General features: G+C 39.0%; 1 protein-coding gene and 1 long non-coding RNA gene across 2 annotated transcripts; one reads left to right on the forward strand and one right to left on the reverse strand.

Moving 5' to 3' along the window:
* Positions 1-1,182: 1,182 nt before the first annotated feature.
* Positions 1,183-3,328, reverse strand: LOC118249396 (uncharacterized). Its single transcript, XR_004779039.2, has 2 exons — positions 2,963-3,328; positions 1,183-1,655 (listed from the first exon to the last, which is right to left on the reverse strand). It is a non-coding gene; the product is annotated as an uncharacterized LOC118249396 (long non-coding RNA).
* A 3,392-nt stretch (positions 3,329-6,720) lies between these two features.
* On the forward strand, positions 6,721-18,111 carry GTSE1 (G2 and S-phase expressed 1). Its single transcript, XM_035549285.2, is given in 14 exon segments — positions 6,721-6,736; positions 7,750-7,833; positions 8,543-8,606; positions 8,687-9,039; positions 9,042-9,301; positions 10,509-10,676; positions 11,705-11,840; positions 13,014-13,262; positions 13,265-13,390; positions 13,582-13,654; positions 14,059-14,304; positions 15,397-15,571; positions 16,592-16,732; positions 17,706-18,111. Coding segments are annotated over 13 exon segments (2,154 nt in total). The 5' UTR covers positions 6,721-6,736; positions 7,750-7,754; the 3' UTR covers positions 17,790-18,111.
* The last annotated feature ends 1,085 nt before the right edge of the window (positions 18,112-19,196 follow it).

Here is a 19,196-nt window from a genome sequence, read left to right on the forward strand (position 1 = left end):
GCATCTGTTTTCTTACTGTTATTCCCGTGTGTGCTGATCTTCGGGCAGCATTATCAAAGCTCTGCTCTCATTACAAACCACAAAGAGGTGCTACCTTAACCAGGGTGTTTACATGAGCGCTGCAGGGCTGCAAGAACACTGATTCCACACTGGCCTGCTTACAGCTGACACTGGTCTCTGCTTGGGGCTGCACTGAGCTTGGTGAATACTCCTTGGGATAACTCATGTAGGTCTTCTCAGAAGCATCTCCGTTTCCATACCCCTCCTGATTATGCATAGATACCAGAATGAGATACACCATACTTAAAGGAATTATGTGAAAACAGTGGTAGCTTAATCTCAATTTCCAATATCCCCTTTTTGCATATCCAACAATCACAAACCCTATTGGCTCTAGTAGCACACTCAGAGTTCACGTTGAGTTGTTGTCTGCTATAACAACCAAAGCTTTTGGTGTTTTTTGTTTGTTTCTTTTGCATTGCTACTTGTAGGACAGAATCCTCTGTCCTTTAATATGACTTGTGTTCTCCCTACAAGCGTATCATCTGCCCAAATTCCAAGGAGGAAAGTTGTCTGCAGCTACTACATAATTATAAACATGTATCTATCCCTAAGTATTAAAAAATGTCTTACAGTTCTTCATTAGGAATATTATTTGTTGGTTTAGGCAATGCTAAAATCTGGAGATTAAGCTAAGCTTGAGCTCCAAAGGCTCAGACTCTGTTCCCGACAGCTACTGCCCTTCAGAGCTGGCAGTCTATTGACCTGAGCTCATCAGGACTAGGTAACTATACAAAGTTGAAGACTGAGCCAGATGGTCCTGCAACAAAGGATGCTTAGAAATACATTTTATTTCATGGGTTCATTCCTGAGTTTACACCAGAAGTTGAACACATGCAGATGCAAGCCCCATCATCCATATAAACTCCCTTCAGCAACTGAGATGAGAATTTGATTTGTTCGGAAGTCTTCCTTTGTCTTCAGGATAGCTGTTTTTATTGTGTGTTTTTTTTTCTATGTTGTTGTGACAAGGCAGATTAGTTGCCTGTTTATATAGCATGTTTTACCATGGTTTGAGACAGGTAATATTAGCAGTGGTAGAGACTGGACAATGTAAGATAAAAAAAAAATGGAAAACTGCTTTGATATACAAAACACTGACAGATAAAAATATTCGTTGAATTCTTCTTCCCAAGAATGTATTATGCTTAAAATGTTTCATATACATGCAAAGGGTAATACAAACATGTTTATATGTTATATACAAACAGTTATCTTATTCACGAAGTCATGTTCTGTATATTGCCTATTAAATCGCTTCACAGCTTCAGTTCCACAAGTAGCAGTAGTCTAAGCAGTTTCAAGTACACTGTAATAGGCAAGGACCATTTTTTTTGTACCTCCTGGGTACGGATAATCAATACAAGTATTTCTTTAAATATTTAACAAAGAAAGCATACTGCTACTATACGTATGAATCCTTCCTTGTCCAGGCTCCCCAGATTGCCATTAGAAGGACCATGACGATCACTGTGTAAAGCGTAAGGACTGTAGCAAGTTCATCTCCACGCTGTTGCTTGAACCCAGAGGTACTGTGCCAGTTCTCATGTGTGTTGGCATTGTTTCTCTGTCTGTGAGCACGGAGCGAATGTATCCTACCACAAAAAAAAAAAAAAAAAAAAAAAAAAACAAGATAAAATAAAAACGATTCTGTTTATTAACAGTTCAATAGTGTTTATAACGAGTCCAGAGTGTGCGTTGAATCACAGGCTAGATTTGGGAAAGAGCTCTTCAAAGTGTATGGGGCTAATAAAGTAATTTCCATAATTGGAAGCGCAGAACATTTACTGGCCATTTGGTATCTCTCTCCCACTGACATGCAGAGAGATTGGACACAGGCTTCTGAGAGGATGCACAGCGCTCTTATTCTCCGCTGTTGATACAGATCAGTTTTATGAGAAAAAACACACCCTTACATTTGGCAATATTATGCAAGTGGCACAGTGAAAAAGAAAACAAACAAAAAATACCAGTTTCTAAAGCTTTAATCCATGAGAATAAGCACAGCATGTGCTATGAGAGTTTCCCATTCTGCTCTGGTAATGGGTTTCTCTCTCTGCTTTTCAGAGGGGATTACCCCCAGTGATCTATGTCACCGTATTCTTTAGCCAGTGATACCAGTCAGGAGTAAATACACAAACAGTATCTCCGGTATTCTCTGAAGTAACATTTTATTCTCTCTGATTCTGATTCTACATTGCCTTTGCTACCTTTCCCAAATGGTTTGAAAGTGAAAAGTGCTAGTCTAGAGTAAGTGACCTCCAGTTATTGCTATCTCAACTGAAAAATTGCCTGTTAAGCTCCAGTGAACCTGCTTGCTTTTTTTTATTATTTTTATTTTATTTTATTTTATTTTAGAGAGAAAAATGTTGAATGCCCACAGTTTCTCTGAACTGGAATGTCAAAGGGGAGATCAATCAGCCTGTGACTTTACTGTATCTTAGGAAGGGGTCTGAGAAGTATTAGATGCATTACAGCTCTGGTTCATGCATTTTTCTGATGTCATTATCACAAAAGAGCAGGAGTTACCAAGAAAAATGCTATGGCAGATACAGCCTATAAATAAAGAGCTTTAAATACAAATTATATTTAGATACCTATGCACTCTTGGAAGAGAGCTGCCAAAACCGAAAGAATGAAAAATGAGGAAGTGCAATCTGCAAAGGTAATTCATCAATAAGAGAGAAGTTCTGCAGCTGAGATTTTACAGGAATTAGTTTTAGAATAAGAAATACACATTTATCACCTGTATGAGGACAAGGGCTACCTTCTGTGTAATCACAAATCAGGTAACATAGATCATGATTATCTGGCAGCATTATGTTCAGACTGCGAGGGGAATATTGTCCTTGTCAATATTTTGCTTTCCCATTTCTACCTGCCCAAGGTGAATGCAGCTTACCTCCTGCAAGCATTCATGGTATCGTAGTGATTATGTTCCCAATGAATCAGATTTCTTCTTGCAGAGAGGAAGATGTAGTCCTTGTTTATCCTCTTCTCTCCTTTCACAAAAGAGGAAAATCTTCACTCTAGCAACAAAAAGAATCTTTCTTCCAAGCGCACCAATTTGACCAACACTGGTCTGGGAGTGCCTGATACGTGTCCATCAAAGCTCTCAAATTGCTGGTCTTCTAAAGCTAATTTTGACACAGTTCTTCAAGAAATTCCCTGGAGCAGCTCACAAGGCAAGTGATGAGTAATCCCAATGACTGACTTCGAGCTGCTGGGATCCCTTCTTATAAACAGTGGCTAGCTGCTAAATGCTGCCAGATTCATAGCAACAGAAGTAACGCACAGATGGAGGGTGCTGGTGGTGAAACATGCAGGATGAGCTGTAACTTAGAACTTCCTATTAGATCACAGGCTATTTTTGCGTAAAACTTAGTTCCTTTCTATAATTGTAATTGGGTTTAACTTGCCTGGAGTGAAATTTCAAGCTACCATCACTTAGATGTACTCTAATATTCAAACATTTTTATGAAAAAATAGGTGTCTTCTTTAACAATTTGTTGATTTTTATAACACGATCATATTCTGTAAGCAGTCAATAGCCAGCATATCAGCACAAAATAAACATTTGGACATTTAGGGTTAATAAATAAGTCACATGCATCCTACTCTTCCCTGCTCACCAGGAACCATCATTAACAAGCGACTGTGCTAATATAAAAGTTCTCCCAAAAGTTGTGCATTGCATCATTAGCTGGGTTTATGATGGTTTAAATATAATAAGTCAAACAGACCAGCAAGCATTTGTAGGGCTCATTAATAGAGAGGATTTAAATTTGTAATTTAGAGAAACAGGCAAAAGCCCTTCTTTCCCAAAAGAAAATCTGAACATAATGCATCATCTTTAAACTGCCACAAAAATAAAATAACCTTACTACTTATTTAAATGTTACTATAAGATTATTGTCACATTTAATTGCTGTTGACTTAAGACAATTCCAAACTTGTACTTCTGGTACATTTGTAAAGGTTTTTGCCTTTCTTTCCCATGGTGTTTTTGTCTTTGTATAAATCATATTTGATTCCTTTAGTTTTACTAAAACCATTAGCAATGCCCAAATATCACTTGGGATATCACTTACACTCTAGAAAGTCTGTTATATAAAATTTAAAATACAAAATAAATGTTCAAGTTTACAGGATTAAATGCTTTAAATCTTAAGACTGAGCTTGTTTACTCATGCTCTCATCTGTCTTAAAACTCTATTCCATGAATACCATTTGTAAAAAAGAGCTATTTTGTTCTTATCAAGACTGTACCAGTTTAATAGAAACCGATTCGAGTCTCCATTTCCTTTAAATGAAGGCATTGCAACTATAAAGGCAGTGCATCAGTGTGCACTTCTACAGGTGTGCATGTGCCCTTTATGTCTAACAGCTATGTGAGGAGCAAAACAGTGTCCCTGTAACCAGTGAAGTTACTGAGGTATCATATTCTTCGCTATTGAGAATATTTTAAACATAGAATAATAGAAATATTACAGTGACTTCAAGGTAGAAATTCAGACATCAGTAAAAAATTATAGGCTTCCACTGATTTTAATCAGTTATAGCTTTTGCAGATCTCGTTCTGAGGACATAGGCAGTTACAACTTTTGGATTCTTCAAAAAGAGCTGGATGCCTGTATTCTTAAACAATATATGCAGAGTGGTAGATGCCACAATAAAAGCTGTACACTATTTTTTTTTCTGTATTTATCTTTTTTTTTTCTACTTTAGTCCTGAGATCTATACCACTTGCTGCCTAATCGTCCTTTTCTCCATTATTTTCATCTCATTTTTCTGTTTCGTTTTGATCATTTCACTTTTTGACCAACGTAAGCAAAAATAAGTAGGTGGAAGGCTAATGTTAGAAGTGTGATATTGTTGATTTTTGGACATAAAATAAACTTCTGAGATCTCCCAACTTTTCTTCTTCTCTCTGTCTCTCTGTCTCTGTCTCTGTCTCTGTCTCTGTCTCTGTCTCTGTCTCTGCCTCTGTCTCTTTCCCATCCAGCATCATAGTTTTCTATGTGGAATGTTATCCTTAATAGTGCACATGGCCCAGTTTTGTTAAATCAACCATGGACACTTGGTCATCCTTACAGAACAATAATCACTGTTGACCTGTTGGTGAAACATTCTCTGGGCTAAAGCAATGCAAGAGAAGAAAGGTAAAAGCATAGAATTGAAATGATTACATCGGTAATAGTAATTCAAGGACCCATGAGAAAAACACCAAAGGGAGCAGCTATAAAATCCTGAGAGAAAAAGCCAGAAGCTGGAAGACAGCAACACTCTATTATTGAAGATTGGTCTGTTTTACAATCAACAAAGCCAGACAATTCCCACCTCACTGACAAGTGCCTGCCAGGAGAGACTCCTCAGGTACCTGTGGTGGGTGATGGAGAGGGAGGGAGAAAGGGAAGAATAGAGAGAGGGAGGGAGGGAAGGATATAAGCATGTTAATTTTCAGCCTGGTAGCCTATTAGTCCCAGTCATTTACTGTGCCTATAAGACAAGAAGTAGGACATTTGTTATACATTCAAGTTGCATATATACTGCTTTGAAGTCTCCATCAACAGTGAAAGATACCACAATAGGTGGCCAGGTAGAGATAGAGTTACAAAATATTTTCTTTGCCTATATGAAAATCTGCAGGTCCTGATTAATTATTGTTATTCAGCTCCTAAATTCCAATCCAATGATTTAGTTAGTCATACTCGAACACTCAGAAAAGAATATACCACTTCACTTTTATTTCTGAGGCAATGTAAACACATATATATCTTAGGAGACAATCCTGAGGGCTGTGTAACAGGATTATATGTCAAGAGGCAATGGACACAACACAGGACGTGCTGCCTGAACACTAGAAGCGCTTCTGTGCTGTGTGAGTGACCAAGCACTGGCACAGGCTGCCCAGTGAGGCTGTGGGGTCTCCTCCTTGGAGACGTTCAGAAGCCGGCTGGACGTGGTCCTGGGCAGCCTGCTCTGGATGACCCTGTTTGGGCAGGGGTTGAAGCAGCTGGCCTCCAGGGAGCCCTGCCAGCCTCACCTTTCTGTGGTTTAGTTAGAACTGTTGAAAAGTGGTGTTGTCCTGGTGTTTCTTACTGACGTTTGTCTACTGTTAGATCTACTGCATTGATCATAGAGCCCATTTCAACTGGCACTGACAGGGACCGACATCCAGGAATGTCACTGCTCCTGGTAACCTCCCTGCACGGAATTTTTCCCCTTCTGTGTATGCTGCTGGGGTCAAGCAGGTGAACACGAAATGGGGATGAAATTTCGGCCCCTGCACTTTAGGGGTGGGAAGCATTGAGGGCCAGCCAGATGTGCAAGCCCAAGTGGAGCATGAGGAGCCACCACCTTGGGCACGTGCGCTACAGGCACCCACAGCTGCCCCCGATGACCCTGTGACTTTCCAGAGAACCCATCCTCAGTGTCTGTGTCCGTGAGTAACTACGTGTATTTAATCTACTAAAAATTGGTCACAGCGAGTGCCTGAGGCCCTCAGGCCGAGCCTTCGGGGACCCGCGTCCAACTACAACCCCCACAGTGCCCTGAGGGAAAGCTGTATCGTTCGAACGGGCCACTGAGAGCGCGCGGGGCGCGTCACGTGACGGGACCGCCATTTCAAACGGCAGCCCCGCGGAGGTGAGCGCGGCCGGGGCGGCTGAGGAGGGTCGGTGAGGGGGGCTGGGCGGAGAAGGGTCCGCTGAGGGGAGCTGGGCTGAGCCCCGGCTGCTTTATTTTTAATTTAGAGCTGTGGAAGGTGCTCGTAGCCTGGGGGGTGGCGGGGTTCTCGTGCAGGTGTCTAGGAGCGTTGCCCACCTAAATTGTGTTTGGGTGAGTCTAGCTACAGAACTATGAAGTTCTTGAGGAATTTCATTTAAGGAATTAAGGAATTTCATGAGTCTTAGGCATCACTGCCGTCTTTGAAGGCTTTTTATAAAGGTTGCAGCACCGTATGTATCTATACGGTCTATATCAATCCGTATATATCTATATGGAGGTATATATATATGTTGAAGCATTTTATATATCTGTATATATATATAAAATCAGATAATTCAGTGTTTTATTTCAAGAGAGTGCAGTGAGATCTGTCTCATAAGCCATGCTTACGTGGCTGTCACTGACCGTTACATATAGGGGTCTGTGGTGGTTTTACCCAGCTGGGCAGCTAAGCTCTGCCACAACTGCCCTCTCATGCCTCAAAGGGAAAAGGGGAGAAAATATGATGGAAAGGGCTCCACAGGCTGCAGGGAAACTTCTGCTCTGGTGCCTGGAGCACCTCCTGCCCTCCTTCTGCACTGACCTTGGGGTCTGCAGGGCTGTTCCTCGCTCCTCTCTACCAGCGCTGTTGTGTAGCAGTTTGTTTTTTGTTTTTTCCTGTTGTTAAATCTGTCCTCACAGAGGCACAACCATCATCACTCACTGGCTCAGCTCTGGCCAGCAGTGGGTCCCTTTGGAGCTAGCTGGAGCTGGCTCTGATCTGGCATGGAGCAGCTGCTGGGCTCTTCTCACAGAGGCCACCCCTGCGGTCCCCCTGCTATCAAAACCTTGCCATGTAAACCCAATACAGGATCTTCAAATAGAATGTTACCTCCTTACGAAGTTGGTGGTAACAAAAAAAACTGTGACCTAATTGTTATTTTTTAAACCCAGCTGCATAGCTAATTCTGTGTTTTCCAGACACTATGGAGGAAGGAAAAGAAACGGTATCCCATCACTCAAGTCATGTGATCGAAGAAAAACTGGGTATTTGCATGAGCGATGGTAGGTGGAAGAGAAGGGATATTTTCTAGCTATTCCTCATTAAAAATTAAGACAGTTCAGGTTGTTGGACCTTTTTTAATTGCTTTGCATCTTGTTCTGTGTACTTTTTTTCTTTGTTACCAGTTTCAGACTTAAGTGTCCTCAGAATGTTGTGGAGCTCTGGTTTTTAAAGTATTTAGTGACGTGGGTGACATGAGGTCATCAACTTTCCTCCTATATATCCAATCTGAGCTCTTCTCTCTTCCTTATCTGCCTGCTGCTGATTCAGTTAGTATTCAGTGTATATATTAGCTAACAGAACTAATTTCTTCTCATTGCCTCCTGTTAATGTTATGTAGTGGTCTCAACTAGAACAGAACCAACTGACTAGGTGACTATCTTGTCATCTAGTTTTTGATTATGTATTCTCATTTTTCTTGATTGGAGGCTGCTGATAACCCTTTCCCACAGTCAGATCCCATGCTCCTGTTATGGATGCTTAGAAGTTACTGTCTAGATCTTTCATGATATTTGGGCATCTGTCACAATTATGAATCAGATTTGCAGCTGTACCTTTAAAATAATAAAAATATGTTCAAAGAAATGACACAAACTTGACAAGTAAAACTTCGTTTGCCATCTGACATCGGCTTCACTGAATTATGGAAACATAATGTAGTAATTCTTATTGCAAGTCCATACTGACAAAATTCTAATGAAGTTATTGTAGTTTCAGACATTCCTCTTCTGACTGATGAAAAGTTTGATTTTGATCTTTCACTCTCTCCTGTGAGGTATGTTAAAAGTATATTTATTTGTATACACTTAAAATGCACATAATGTAAGCTCTCGATTGACTTATTTTTCTTTATAGTGGAAATGAAGATGAAGTTTTTGTTGGACCTTTGGGACACAAAGAAAAATGTATTGCTGTCAATATTGAAGCAAAAAGAAGCACTGAAAGGAGTGTACCTGCTTCTGATGATAAAGTCATGTGGAGCCCACTGACAGGAGAGAAATTTGTGGAAATTTTCAAAGAAGCTCACTTGTTAGCACTGCAAATAGAAAGTGGAAGTAAGACTGAACAGAACAAAATAAGCCAGCCAGAAGAACAGGAAAACCAGACTATAGAAAAATTTGTTGAGGACTCAAAGTCAAAGTTGAAAATACTGAGAAACCAAAATATAGAGAAAAGTCCCAGGGCTGTTAAGAGGGAGACATACTGCGTGTGGATAGCCCAGCATCAAATCTGCCGCCTGGTTTTCAGAAGGGATCAGATAAACTTTTGTCAGGTGACAAAACGTACATTCTTCATACTCCTCCAAACAGAAGCCCCGTTAAAATTCATGTATCTCCTGCAAAAATCACTGGCTCCCCTCTGACCCAAGAACAGAAAACTAAAGAAAAAAATAAGAAAGCAAGTGGCAAACTGCCAGTGGCTAAGCCTTCAGCTACTCTTGGAAAGAGCATTATGTTGACTGTAGAAAAGGTAAAGACATATCTGGGTAACAATGTTTTCCTTAAACATGACCTTTGTTATAGGAACACTTAAACTGCCTACAACGTTTTTATTTTTATAAGTTAACTTTAATCTTCTGGGGTTTTTCTACTACTTAAAATCCTCAGGCAGGAAAAGTTGCATGTTAAAAAGAAAAGTGGGGCAGATACTATAGTTTAGAAGCCAACTAGTTTACCTATTATGGCAATGTAGAGTAACTGCTGGCAAACTTCTCTTCCACTGTATTCTGTTTTGGGGAATACCATTATTCCTGGCTTCTGTTTAAATAAGTTTTTTTTGGTGGTTTGTTTTTGCTTGTAAAATTACTGTCTATTCTTTGCAAGTTACTGTGCAAAAATGGGTTTGTATACTGTTAACTCATCAAAGGAGCTTAAGGAAAAAGCAAATTATTTTGATGTGACAGGAATTTTTAGTTCTGATTTTGTCCATATCTCCTCTCCAATTGTGGGAAGGACTGATGAGTGGTATAAGACTTAGGATGTGGCTATGGGACAAACTGAAAATAGAATCCTAGGAAAATTGATCAGAATTGTAAGGAAATAGCTGTTTGCTAATGACCTTGCACATACAAATCCCAGTCTTTAGAATACCTCCTGCATTTTATTGCTCTACATTTTATGACTTAGGTTCCATTAAGTAATCAAGATTATACTGAAAATGGGATATTTCCATCACCTATAAAAAATGGAAGGCTTCTTAATTTTTTTTTCAGGTGCTTTAAGAAAAAGCAAAGACTTTAATGCTTTAACTAGCCAAATTGTATGCTATTACCAGCCTAAATAGGCACTTCAGATGATGCAATCTACTATTATAGTCTCAGCCTTTGCAAGTCTAGAGTAAAGCAGAAGAGCATGCGTTAAATGGATATCTTAGAGGTGTAGAGAACAGCCATTACAGCATGCAGGTAAACATGATTACATGAAATGTGCTGGTGACAGCTGCAGAACTGTCTGTTGGTTGATTTCTAATGTGTTCAAGCCTGTTCTAATAACTTAGCAAATATACTCACTAGTCTAACTTAAACTATGTTAGCCTAAAGACTGGGGGCTTGGCTGGGTTCAAAGGCTGCTTCATTGACTCTTGTCTTGGTTTCATAACAAAATCAGCTTGAGCAAAAGCTTTATAGTGGCTTCTAGGAAGACTTGCAGTTTTTAAAATGTTGCACTGAAATTTGCAGCCCAAACAAGGAAGACATAGTATTTCAGCAAAAAGAGATGTGACCAGCATGGGATCATCTGAAGATCTAATTTCTGATAAATCAAGTGCTGCTTCAGATGTCTTTGAGTCTTCGCTCAGTGGCAGTTCCTCAGTGCAAGACAAAAAAGTCCTTCCTGCACCAAGTAAGGTAATGGCAAGCATTCTTAATATGAAACTGATCTTTGTGATGCTTCTGTAAGAGGAGAAAACTGAATATAGTTTGCTTTCTAATTTAAAGCTGTATTTCTGTGTGTAATGGGCTCAAGGAAGAGTAGTCCCTGTGCTGTAATTGTCATCTTGACTGTCTTCTATGTCAATAACACAATGAATATACTTAAGAGCAACTAAAAATGCTTTGGAGTAATAAGCACTGCCTTTGTTTTTAAAGCACTAGCTGCAGATAAGGGATTGGCAGTTTGCTGTAAGAAGCAGCGTGTAGTACCATCTGAAAAGGCTGCCATAACTTGCTAGAAGGTAGGATACCTATAGCTGTCAGTTGGTCTGGAGCTGTAGACATCTACTTAGCCCTGTGTGCCACTACTCTGCTGCAGTACTGCTTTACACTTTTTCCAGTATAGTGCTGCGGTTTTCTTGAGGACGGTGTGGGTGGTGTAGAAAGGTAGGAGGAAGAAGGCATGAGGTGGGTAGCAGGAGACTGAGATCAGTGGGACGTGATGTTGGGTTTAGCTTGTGTCTGCGCTCGTGGGGACTGGTTGTCATCCAGCTGGCCTTCCTGTAAGTGGCAGTAGCTTGCTTGCTTCTAAGTAGGTGGCAGCATGTTTAACACAAGGTATTCGTCCACCCTCACGTGACAGCATAGCCCTACAGTCCTGAAAAGTTATGTAGTGTTGTGGCATCTACTTCATTTCTTGCAGAGAGGTTTCTGTTGTAGGAGTCCTGTATAATATTCATACGAAGATAAGTAAGATACAGGAAGTACTTTTAAGTCAACACTTAGGCTTGTGGCAGAAACAGAAGTCTAGTTGCTAGATCTCATATTCCATTTCTATATAACAACCCAGTTATAATGAACTGTTTCCAAGAGAATTCACTCTGTAATCTGAGGAAGGAATTTTTCCAACACTCACTAGCAAATTACTATAATGCCCAGCAGAAGCATAGCAAAGTAATGTGTTAAATACTCTTTCTGCTTACAAACGATATCTTCTGATTCAGCCTGATCTAAAGAAAACACATCTGAAACTTCCTGGTGTTGCCAGTGGTCTCCCAAGGAAAACTAGTTCGTCATCCTCTTCATCGTCAGTTTCCAGTCTGAACTCAAGTTTACCCATTTCTCCCATAGGAAAGAATGGTAAATGCTCTTACTAAAGAAATCAATTTTGAAGTACATAAGCATCTCTTGGCCTGTGGGTTTGAATGTTTTTAATGGTAGCTAGTACATACAAGCAGTAAGAAATGTTTTGAGTGGAGAATAACGTTTTGTAGGCTAGCCAAATACATCCCTGTGGACTAAAGATAAATCTTAAACTTCTATTGCTGGTAATAAATCGATTCATGTATGCCTGATACCTGCATGTGAGTGACACGGCTAGAAAGTAAGCAATGCCTCAGGAAACCTGCTTTCGTTGTGTGCTGTCTTCTATTATAGCCAAGCATGTGAGCTTCTGAATGTTGTAAGCTTGTCCAACTTGAATTTAAAAAAGAAAACAAACAATACAAAACACCTGGAGCTACAGAAGCGAGATGGAAAGCCTAGTTCCAGGTACTGAGTTTCTGTAAGACTAATAAAATTCAAGCAGATTGAAAAGGCTTTCTGGAGATAATCCTCTTGGTTGTATTCAGTTTTGTATTCCTTACTGTAGGAAGGATATTAATTTGACCCTTACAGTAAGCCTCAGAGGATCAAGAAGAAAGTCTCCTAAAAGCACTGACAGATGTCGCTACACTTCTTGTAGATCTAGCAAGATAACAAATTAATGCAAATTTTTATCACGTACTTTTTCTGGACAGATTATAAGGTATCGGTAGAAGTTAAGACTTGGTAAGAATTTTTATATGAGAGGAAGTGTCTAGTCAAGATTCATCCTAGTCTTTAGGTTACTTTCAGTGAAAGAAGTAAGAACCACACTGAAAACTGAGAAAAGCACTTATGGCGTAGTTCAGCCTGTGCTGTTAATCAGCATAACTTAAACTATTAACCACTAAATGCCTGTTTAAGGGAATGATCCCAACTGTGCAGAGCAAAAATGCTGAAAATGTAACTTGGATCTGCTAGCTGTTTTGACATTCTTTGAAGAATATTATTTGACTTAATTGCACTAATTCAGGTAGTTGGTGAGAAGAGTTTCCAAAGCAAACAACATTGAGTGCTCAGGGAGTAAGTTTTCAATAGTTGTATATTTTGTCCTTAAACCTGAGTTGTTTGAACATAAATTGCTGTTTTCCTGTGTGAGCTTAATCATTTTGATTAGTCAAAAACTTGTTATATATTTCTGAATCATTGTGTGTTATCTTTCTATTTCAGGAAAATCAAGTACATCTTCAAAAGCTAGTGTGAGTGGCTCTAAACTTTCAACTGGTACAAATAGGCTGGCCCTGGTCAGACCTGCTAGGGTGTCATCTCTGCAGGCTGTCAGTACTGAGAGATCCAGCAAGCAAGCAAGATCAGCTAGTACTCCCAAAACATCTTGTGCTGTAAGCTTGGCTAGATCTTCAGCTTCTGCAATGTCATCTGATACTGTAGGCAGTGGAATTCAGAGGATGAGCTCTCTTCCAATCTGCAGAGGCTATGCCAACAAAGTAAAGATGGAAGTGCAATAAAAGGAAGCCTGTTCCAAAAGCCCAAGACTAGAGTTTTGTCTGTTCCTACAAGTCAAAATAAGGGTCCAGTGAAAGCTGGAGGTAAGCATATGCTTTACATGGCCTGTCTTCTACTGACTTGGCTGTTAAATGTTCCTTTGATTGCTTGTTGTTCATTTCACTATACTTCTGTCTACCTCTTGGTAGAAACAAGTATTTTAACTGAAAGATATCCATAGTTCTAAAAACAAAATGCGAATGTGAATGGAAATTAACAAAGCATTTCTTTTTAGATACAACACCGAGCAAGTTGGCACCAAAAGTAGCACCATCTCTTGGATTAACATTTTGTGGCACACTTGGAAGGTAGGTCCAGGCTGAATGTACTTAGGTATACTTAGAATGCAACATGGACGGTTGTTGCGACAATCTTTAAAAGTTCTAACTTTGAAAGCAACTTCCTCTAGTCCCTTAAGACCCTCCAGGTTAGGCTGTGTTAATGGTTATCGGAACCAATTTCAAAATTAAAAAAAAAAAAAACAAACCGCTACAACCAAAGCACTTCAGAAAGAGGATCACCTTTTGTAGGGCTACACTAGAGTTGTTCATGAAAGGATTATGAAGTGAAGTCCCTATAGTGATGCAGTTATTGACTTCATAATATCACCATTCTCTTATTGACCAAAGGCTAATTGATTTCTATTGTCTGGTAAAAATACTTGAATAAAACTGTTTCTAGAAGCTTTTGGCAAGTGTGTGTTCCTTTTTAGTGCTATGGCAGTCAGCACTCCCGTGAAAGCTTCAGAAGATGGGATATTTCAGAGTTCTGGTTTTCGTGAGAGGTCTGTCTCCATGACTCCTGCCAGTCTGAAACGGTCTGCCTTACCCACACCTGTCCGTCGTATCTCGGGATTTCCAGCAGCGACTCCTAGAACTGCACCAAGAATGGCATCTTCTCCATATGTTGCATCTATTCAAAGCTCTAGCTTTTCTACCAAGAAGACACTTACAAATGGGTAAGGAATAACACCACCGTTCCCCCAAAATTAAATAAGTATTGCAGGCGAGCTGCCTCTAAGTGAAATTTAATGACTTTCAGGCTTCAGGGTTCTCTGCTGAATGTGAGAGTATAACATTTGAGCATTTAGACGCTGTATAGGACGTGTGTGTGTGTGTGTGTGTGTGTATATATATCTTGTGATTAGTAAAATACTGTCAGCCTTCAGATGAGCCAATATTAACACTAAAGAACTATGATCTCATAGGAATTACTTGTATTTCTTGAGCTAGTGGGCAACTTAAAACTTGTGTCTGATGCTTTGCCTGAAAAAAAATTTTTTTTAGCTGGTGTTCTTATGCTATTGTCTTTAGATGACGGGAAGGAGGTAGGTAAAATTAATATTAGTTTTGCCCCATGCTGTTGTTAATGGTTCTGTAAAATTACTTGGAAGCATCAGTCAAAGTCAAGGATTTAGTTGACAGCTTCAGTTTGAGGAGACTTCCATTGAAGTAATGGCTTGTACAAAGGGGGAATCCTATGCAGGTGGTTAGCAGCAGCATGTTTTCTGTGAAGAGAATGTTATTGCCTTCATATTAACCCAGCATCTTCTCACAGTGCCATATATACACTTGCAGGCTTGCTTCAGGGTTGGTGGTGATGAACACTTTCAGAGATCAGGCATCATTCCTACTTTGTCGTGTTACTTAAGTTAAATGTCCAAAATAGTCTTTTTCTCTCAATGAAACAAAATTTCTGTCTTTATGATGACTCTATCATACTAATCAGATTACAATTCCTTACAAAAACCCATATGTGAAACTTAGACAGCATGTATATGTCAATTTAAGATTAAAGTCTTCACTATCCTAGCTCGCTTCTTTGCATGTATAGGCTATAAATTTATAGCAGCATGAAATATTTTGTATTTTTCAACTAACTAGCATGCTTTTGGATCAAAATATGGGAAGCCTTATAGCCATTAAAACTTGGGGTAAAGAAAAGGAGAAAATGAAGTTAGGGCACTGCAGCTTTTGAGGAACAGTTTGACTTTATCTGTATTTCGTACTTCCTGCTGAGTAAAGAACTCACCCAATGTTCTTCTCCCTAGTTCTAAACAGGTGAAGGATGCACAAATATCTTCTTCAGAAGATGATATATCTCCTCCACCTGTGCTACCTCTTATGCTTGACTTCTCACCAGAAAAAGCTGTGAAAGAAACAGAAGAAAAATCAAAAGAGGCTGAAGTACAGAATCAGCTGGCCGAAGAGAAACAAACTAAGGAGGTAGGAAGTGAGAATCCATTTTTCTACAGAACTAAAACTGCTTGAAAATAAATGAATTCAAGCTGAGGGATAAGTAGGAAAAAACACTTCAGGACACACAGTTAAAATGGGTTAGCTCTAAGTGTGCACCCTCTAGTGCCTACTTTTAGTACTGAACATCTAGGTTTATTCAGCGTTTAATACTTTATCAAAGCTGAGTGGTCACATACTTGAAGTATTAAACTTCTAGATAAATGCGCTGAAGTAGAGTAATACAGTTGCTTAGCAGCAATGCAAATCTACATAGAATGCTTAAGGATTAAACCCCAAAGTTCATGTAGCTTAACTTAGTTAACTGTCAAATACTTAGTCCAGCAAACACTATGTTCTTCCCCCTCTCAGTAAAATTAATCTACTGGCTTCATGTTGAAAGCTAGCACTCCTGAAAGTTTTTTTCCTTAATACCTGTGAAGTACCAGTTCAGCGCTATTAACCTGTCAAAGCGTGGCTATAGACTTCCAAGTATTCAGGCGTAGAATAAAAGCTGTAGATGAATTACATGTTATTGTGGCAGTTTCTTACTGCATTAGCTGACCTACTGACAGACTTGAAGTATGTTACAGAATTACTTAGTACGTGTATAGAGAAGCTAAGCCAGACAAAATGTAACTAAAGTCTGGAGCTCTGCGGATTTTGTTTAAATATTTTAATTGGCTAAGTAACATTGCATAATTGTAGTCAAGTCTTTTAAATATTTATTACTCTTAAGTTTTAAATTTGACTTAATTTACAAGCAAAAAAAAAAAGTTTTGTTCCAGAGTTCTTTTGCTTTGTCTTACTGTAACTTCCCTATTTGTGATGCTAGCTATTGGCAGAACAAAAGCTGAGTTTTTATACTGTGCACAAACAATCCTGCAAGAAAAATACACAAAATGTAAACTAAACCTGTCCTGTGATTATTACAGCTGTATAAGCCAAATTGGCTTATTGGCACGGAAGATGGAAGAAAACCTTCAACTATCTTTTTTTTTTTTTTTTCAGATGTTACTGGTAGATATTGAAGTAGATAAATCTCTCCCAGAAGCTTTGGAATGTGAAGGTAGACCTCTGATTGATCTTTCCAATACACCTGAATTGAATAAGATTATTCCCCTAAAGCCTACGTTCTCAGGGCAGGTAAAGGTAAGTTGTATACAGGTCTTCTGGAGAAAATAACAAGCTGGTGCAGATATGCTAGCAGGAAAATGTCAGGTGGCTGCATATGCTTGTCTGCAGAGCAGCTCTACAGTAGTGTAGGAATTAATACTAGCTCAATATGTTCAGTATGGTACTGCATGTTAATCTGCTCTTAAGTAAAGAACATAATGTTTAAAATCAATGTGCACTAAACTAGAGTCGAGTGAACAGTTTGCAAATAAGAAAAGGAAGAGGCTGGAGAAGAACCTAATGCTTAAAGAATTTGTTAAAGAATGAAACTGTTCCTGAAGTCGGAAGTGAATTCTGTCTTCAGTAGAATAGGCATGGTGACTACAAGTCTGTCTCTCCTGTTTAGGAGAGGAGTTAAACCCCTCCTCATCTGAAAGATGAGTTGGAACCCAGACTAAATTTGACAAGAATTTCTGGGCAATTGTTTTTTGTACACAAGTGGCTTGAAGGTGCATTCCTTCGGATGCTTTCAGATGAATGGTGGTAACTATGAGGATGCAGCCTCTGACATTAGATGTAGTTGGGATCAATTTAATATCAGGCACTTCAAAAACTTCAAAGTATCTCAAAAGGGGATCACAGAAGTCTGACTTCATCTGACTTTTGGGGGTATGTTTAGAGGAGTTCGGAAATGCTCTGTCCTGCCTGAATGATAGTGTCACTTGAATATGGATAGTAGTGAAAGCTAAAAGCCTTTTAGGTTTTTAAAGGTAAGCATGGGGAATATCTACCTTGTAAGAAGCTTTGAGAAGCTTGTGCTTGTCTAAGAATGGGCTAGATCTTTTTAATAAAAAAAAAACAAAACTAATCAACCTAAATGCTTGAGTGTGGTGCTGATATCTGTACTTTAGATACTAACAGGAATCCTAAAGAAAAATTTAGACTTAATAGAGATTAACACTACTAATAATGTACAAAGAGCTAAACTTTATCATGTATTTTCTTTCAGTTAATTGATTTGAGTTCTCCTCTTATCACTCTGAGTCCTGATGTAAACAAAGAAAATCTGGATTCCCCTCTGCTGAAGTTCTGAACTTGGGCTGAAATGAAGAATTCTTGGTATCTGTGATCGTTAAAGCGTTAGGTGCTACTCTTCACTCACATAGCTTTATGAAAATGAATGATGAAATGCTGTAGCAATAGAATTCTAACAGTCCTTATACAGTAAAACTCAGTCCGACGAAGAGTTTTCCTCGTGGATATACCACAATGGCGTATTTAAAGTTTAAGTCAGAAAGGGATAGTCTCTGTGTTGGAAGCCTGCATTTTTTATTTCCTACTGGTTGTCCTTTGCGTCTTTATTTCCTATGTGCAATGAAGATTTAACTTAAAAATAAACGGGTTTAACTAACAAACTGTTGTACAAAATGGGAACCTTTTACTACAGGATTTGGTCAGTCTATTTTAATGTTTCACTAAAATCTTACAAGGCAGGTAAAACTAGTGGATTTCAGTTTTTAATACAAAACTATTGCAAGTCAGGAAATAAATTCTTTACTGTTGAATTAGTGGAATATAGTAACATTAACAGCTGGATGATTGTATGATTCAAAGAAGAAAGCAACAGCATGTTATTGCCAGATGGCTTGGTCTTGACATTTGAAGGCTTAAATTTCTCCCTTTCAAATAGCAGAAAAATTAGAGTTTGCAACACTTTCATGATATGTGGAGACTTTAAATACAGAGAGGTGAGTGGAAATGAAAATGCACACAATAGTAGCACTTAACTGTTGAAGTCAGATACCTGTTTTGGAGACCAAAAGCTTCTGCTGTGCATGTATTAGCTTAGTATATCAATGTATAAAAAGTTAATCAGCTTCTGGAAATATTCTATCCGTTGGTAACTTTGAGACCAACTGTCTAAATAGGAAAAAGTGTTCAGATGAGTTTGTTAAACACTGATGTTGAACAAGGCTGCTTTAGCTGGAGGTACTTTACTTTTTACCACGGCTGCCTTTTCAGTGGTTACTGCAGCATCAGACTTGTGAACCAAGACTTCTGGCAAGGTTATGAAGACTTCTGAGTCAGAGGGAACAACCCTGCCACCCCCTCCTACTAAGTATGACCCACTGTGATGTAGAATTTCTGTACTTTTTTTTTTGCTTGTTCCTGCTTTCCCTCTGCAAAAAGTGAGATGGATAACCAAGGCATTTACTAAAATTTCACTTATGAGTCAGTGCTGCTCAGTTAAAGCAATACTCAAACCATGTCTTCATCTAGCCTTTAAGCAGGGTGCAGAAATTAGTTCTTTGTACAGTTCCAAATGAAAACAAAGAGGGACACTTTAAAAACAACCAAAACCAACGAAACACCACACACCCTCTTTCTCACATTACTGGTGTATTTGTGATTTTCTTTTAAAATTAGGTTATGCCCTATTTCAGAAACTGAGAGAGAATCAACTGTTATGTGTCAGTTAAGAACAGTTTTGGGGGATGAC

The sequence above is a fragment of the Cygnus atratus genome, chromosome 1 (assembly GCF_013377495.2).
Source record: "Cygnus atratus isolate AKBS03 ecotype Queensland, Australia chromosome 1, CAtr_DNAZoo_HiC_assembly, whole genome shotgun sequence".
Lineage (NCBI taxonomy): Eukaryota > Metazoa > Chordata > Aves > Anseriformes > Anatidae > Cygnus > Cygnus atratus.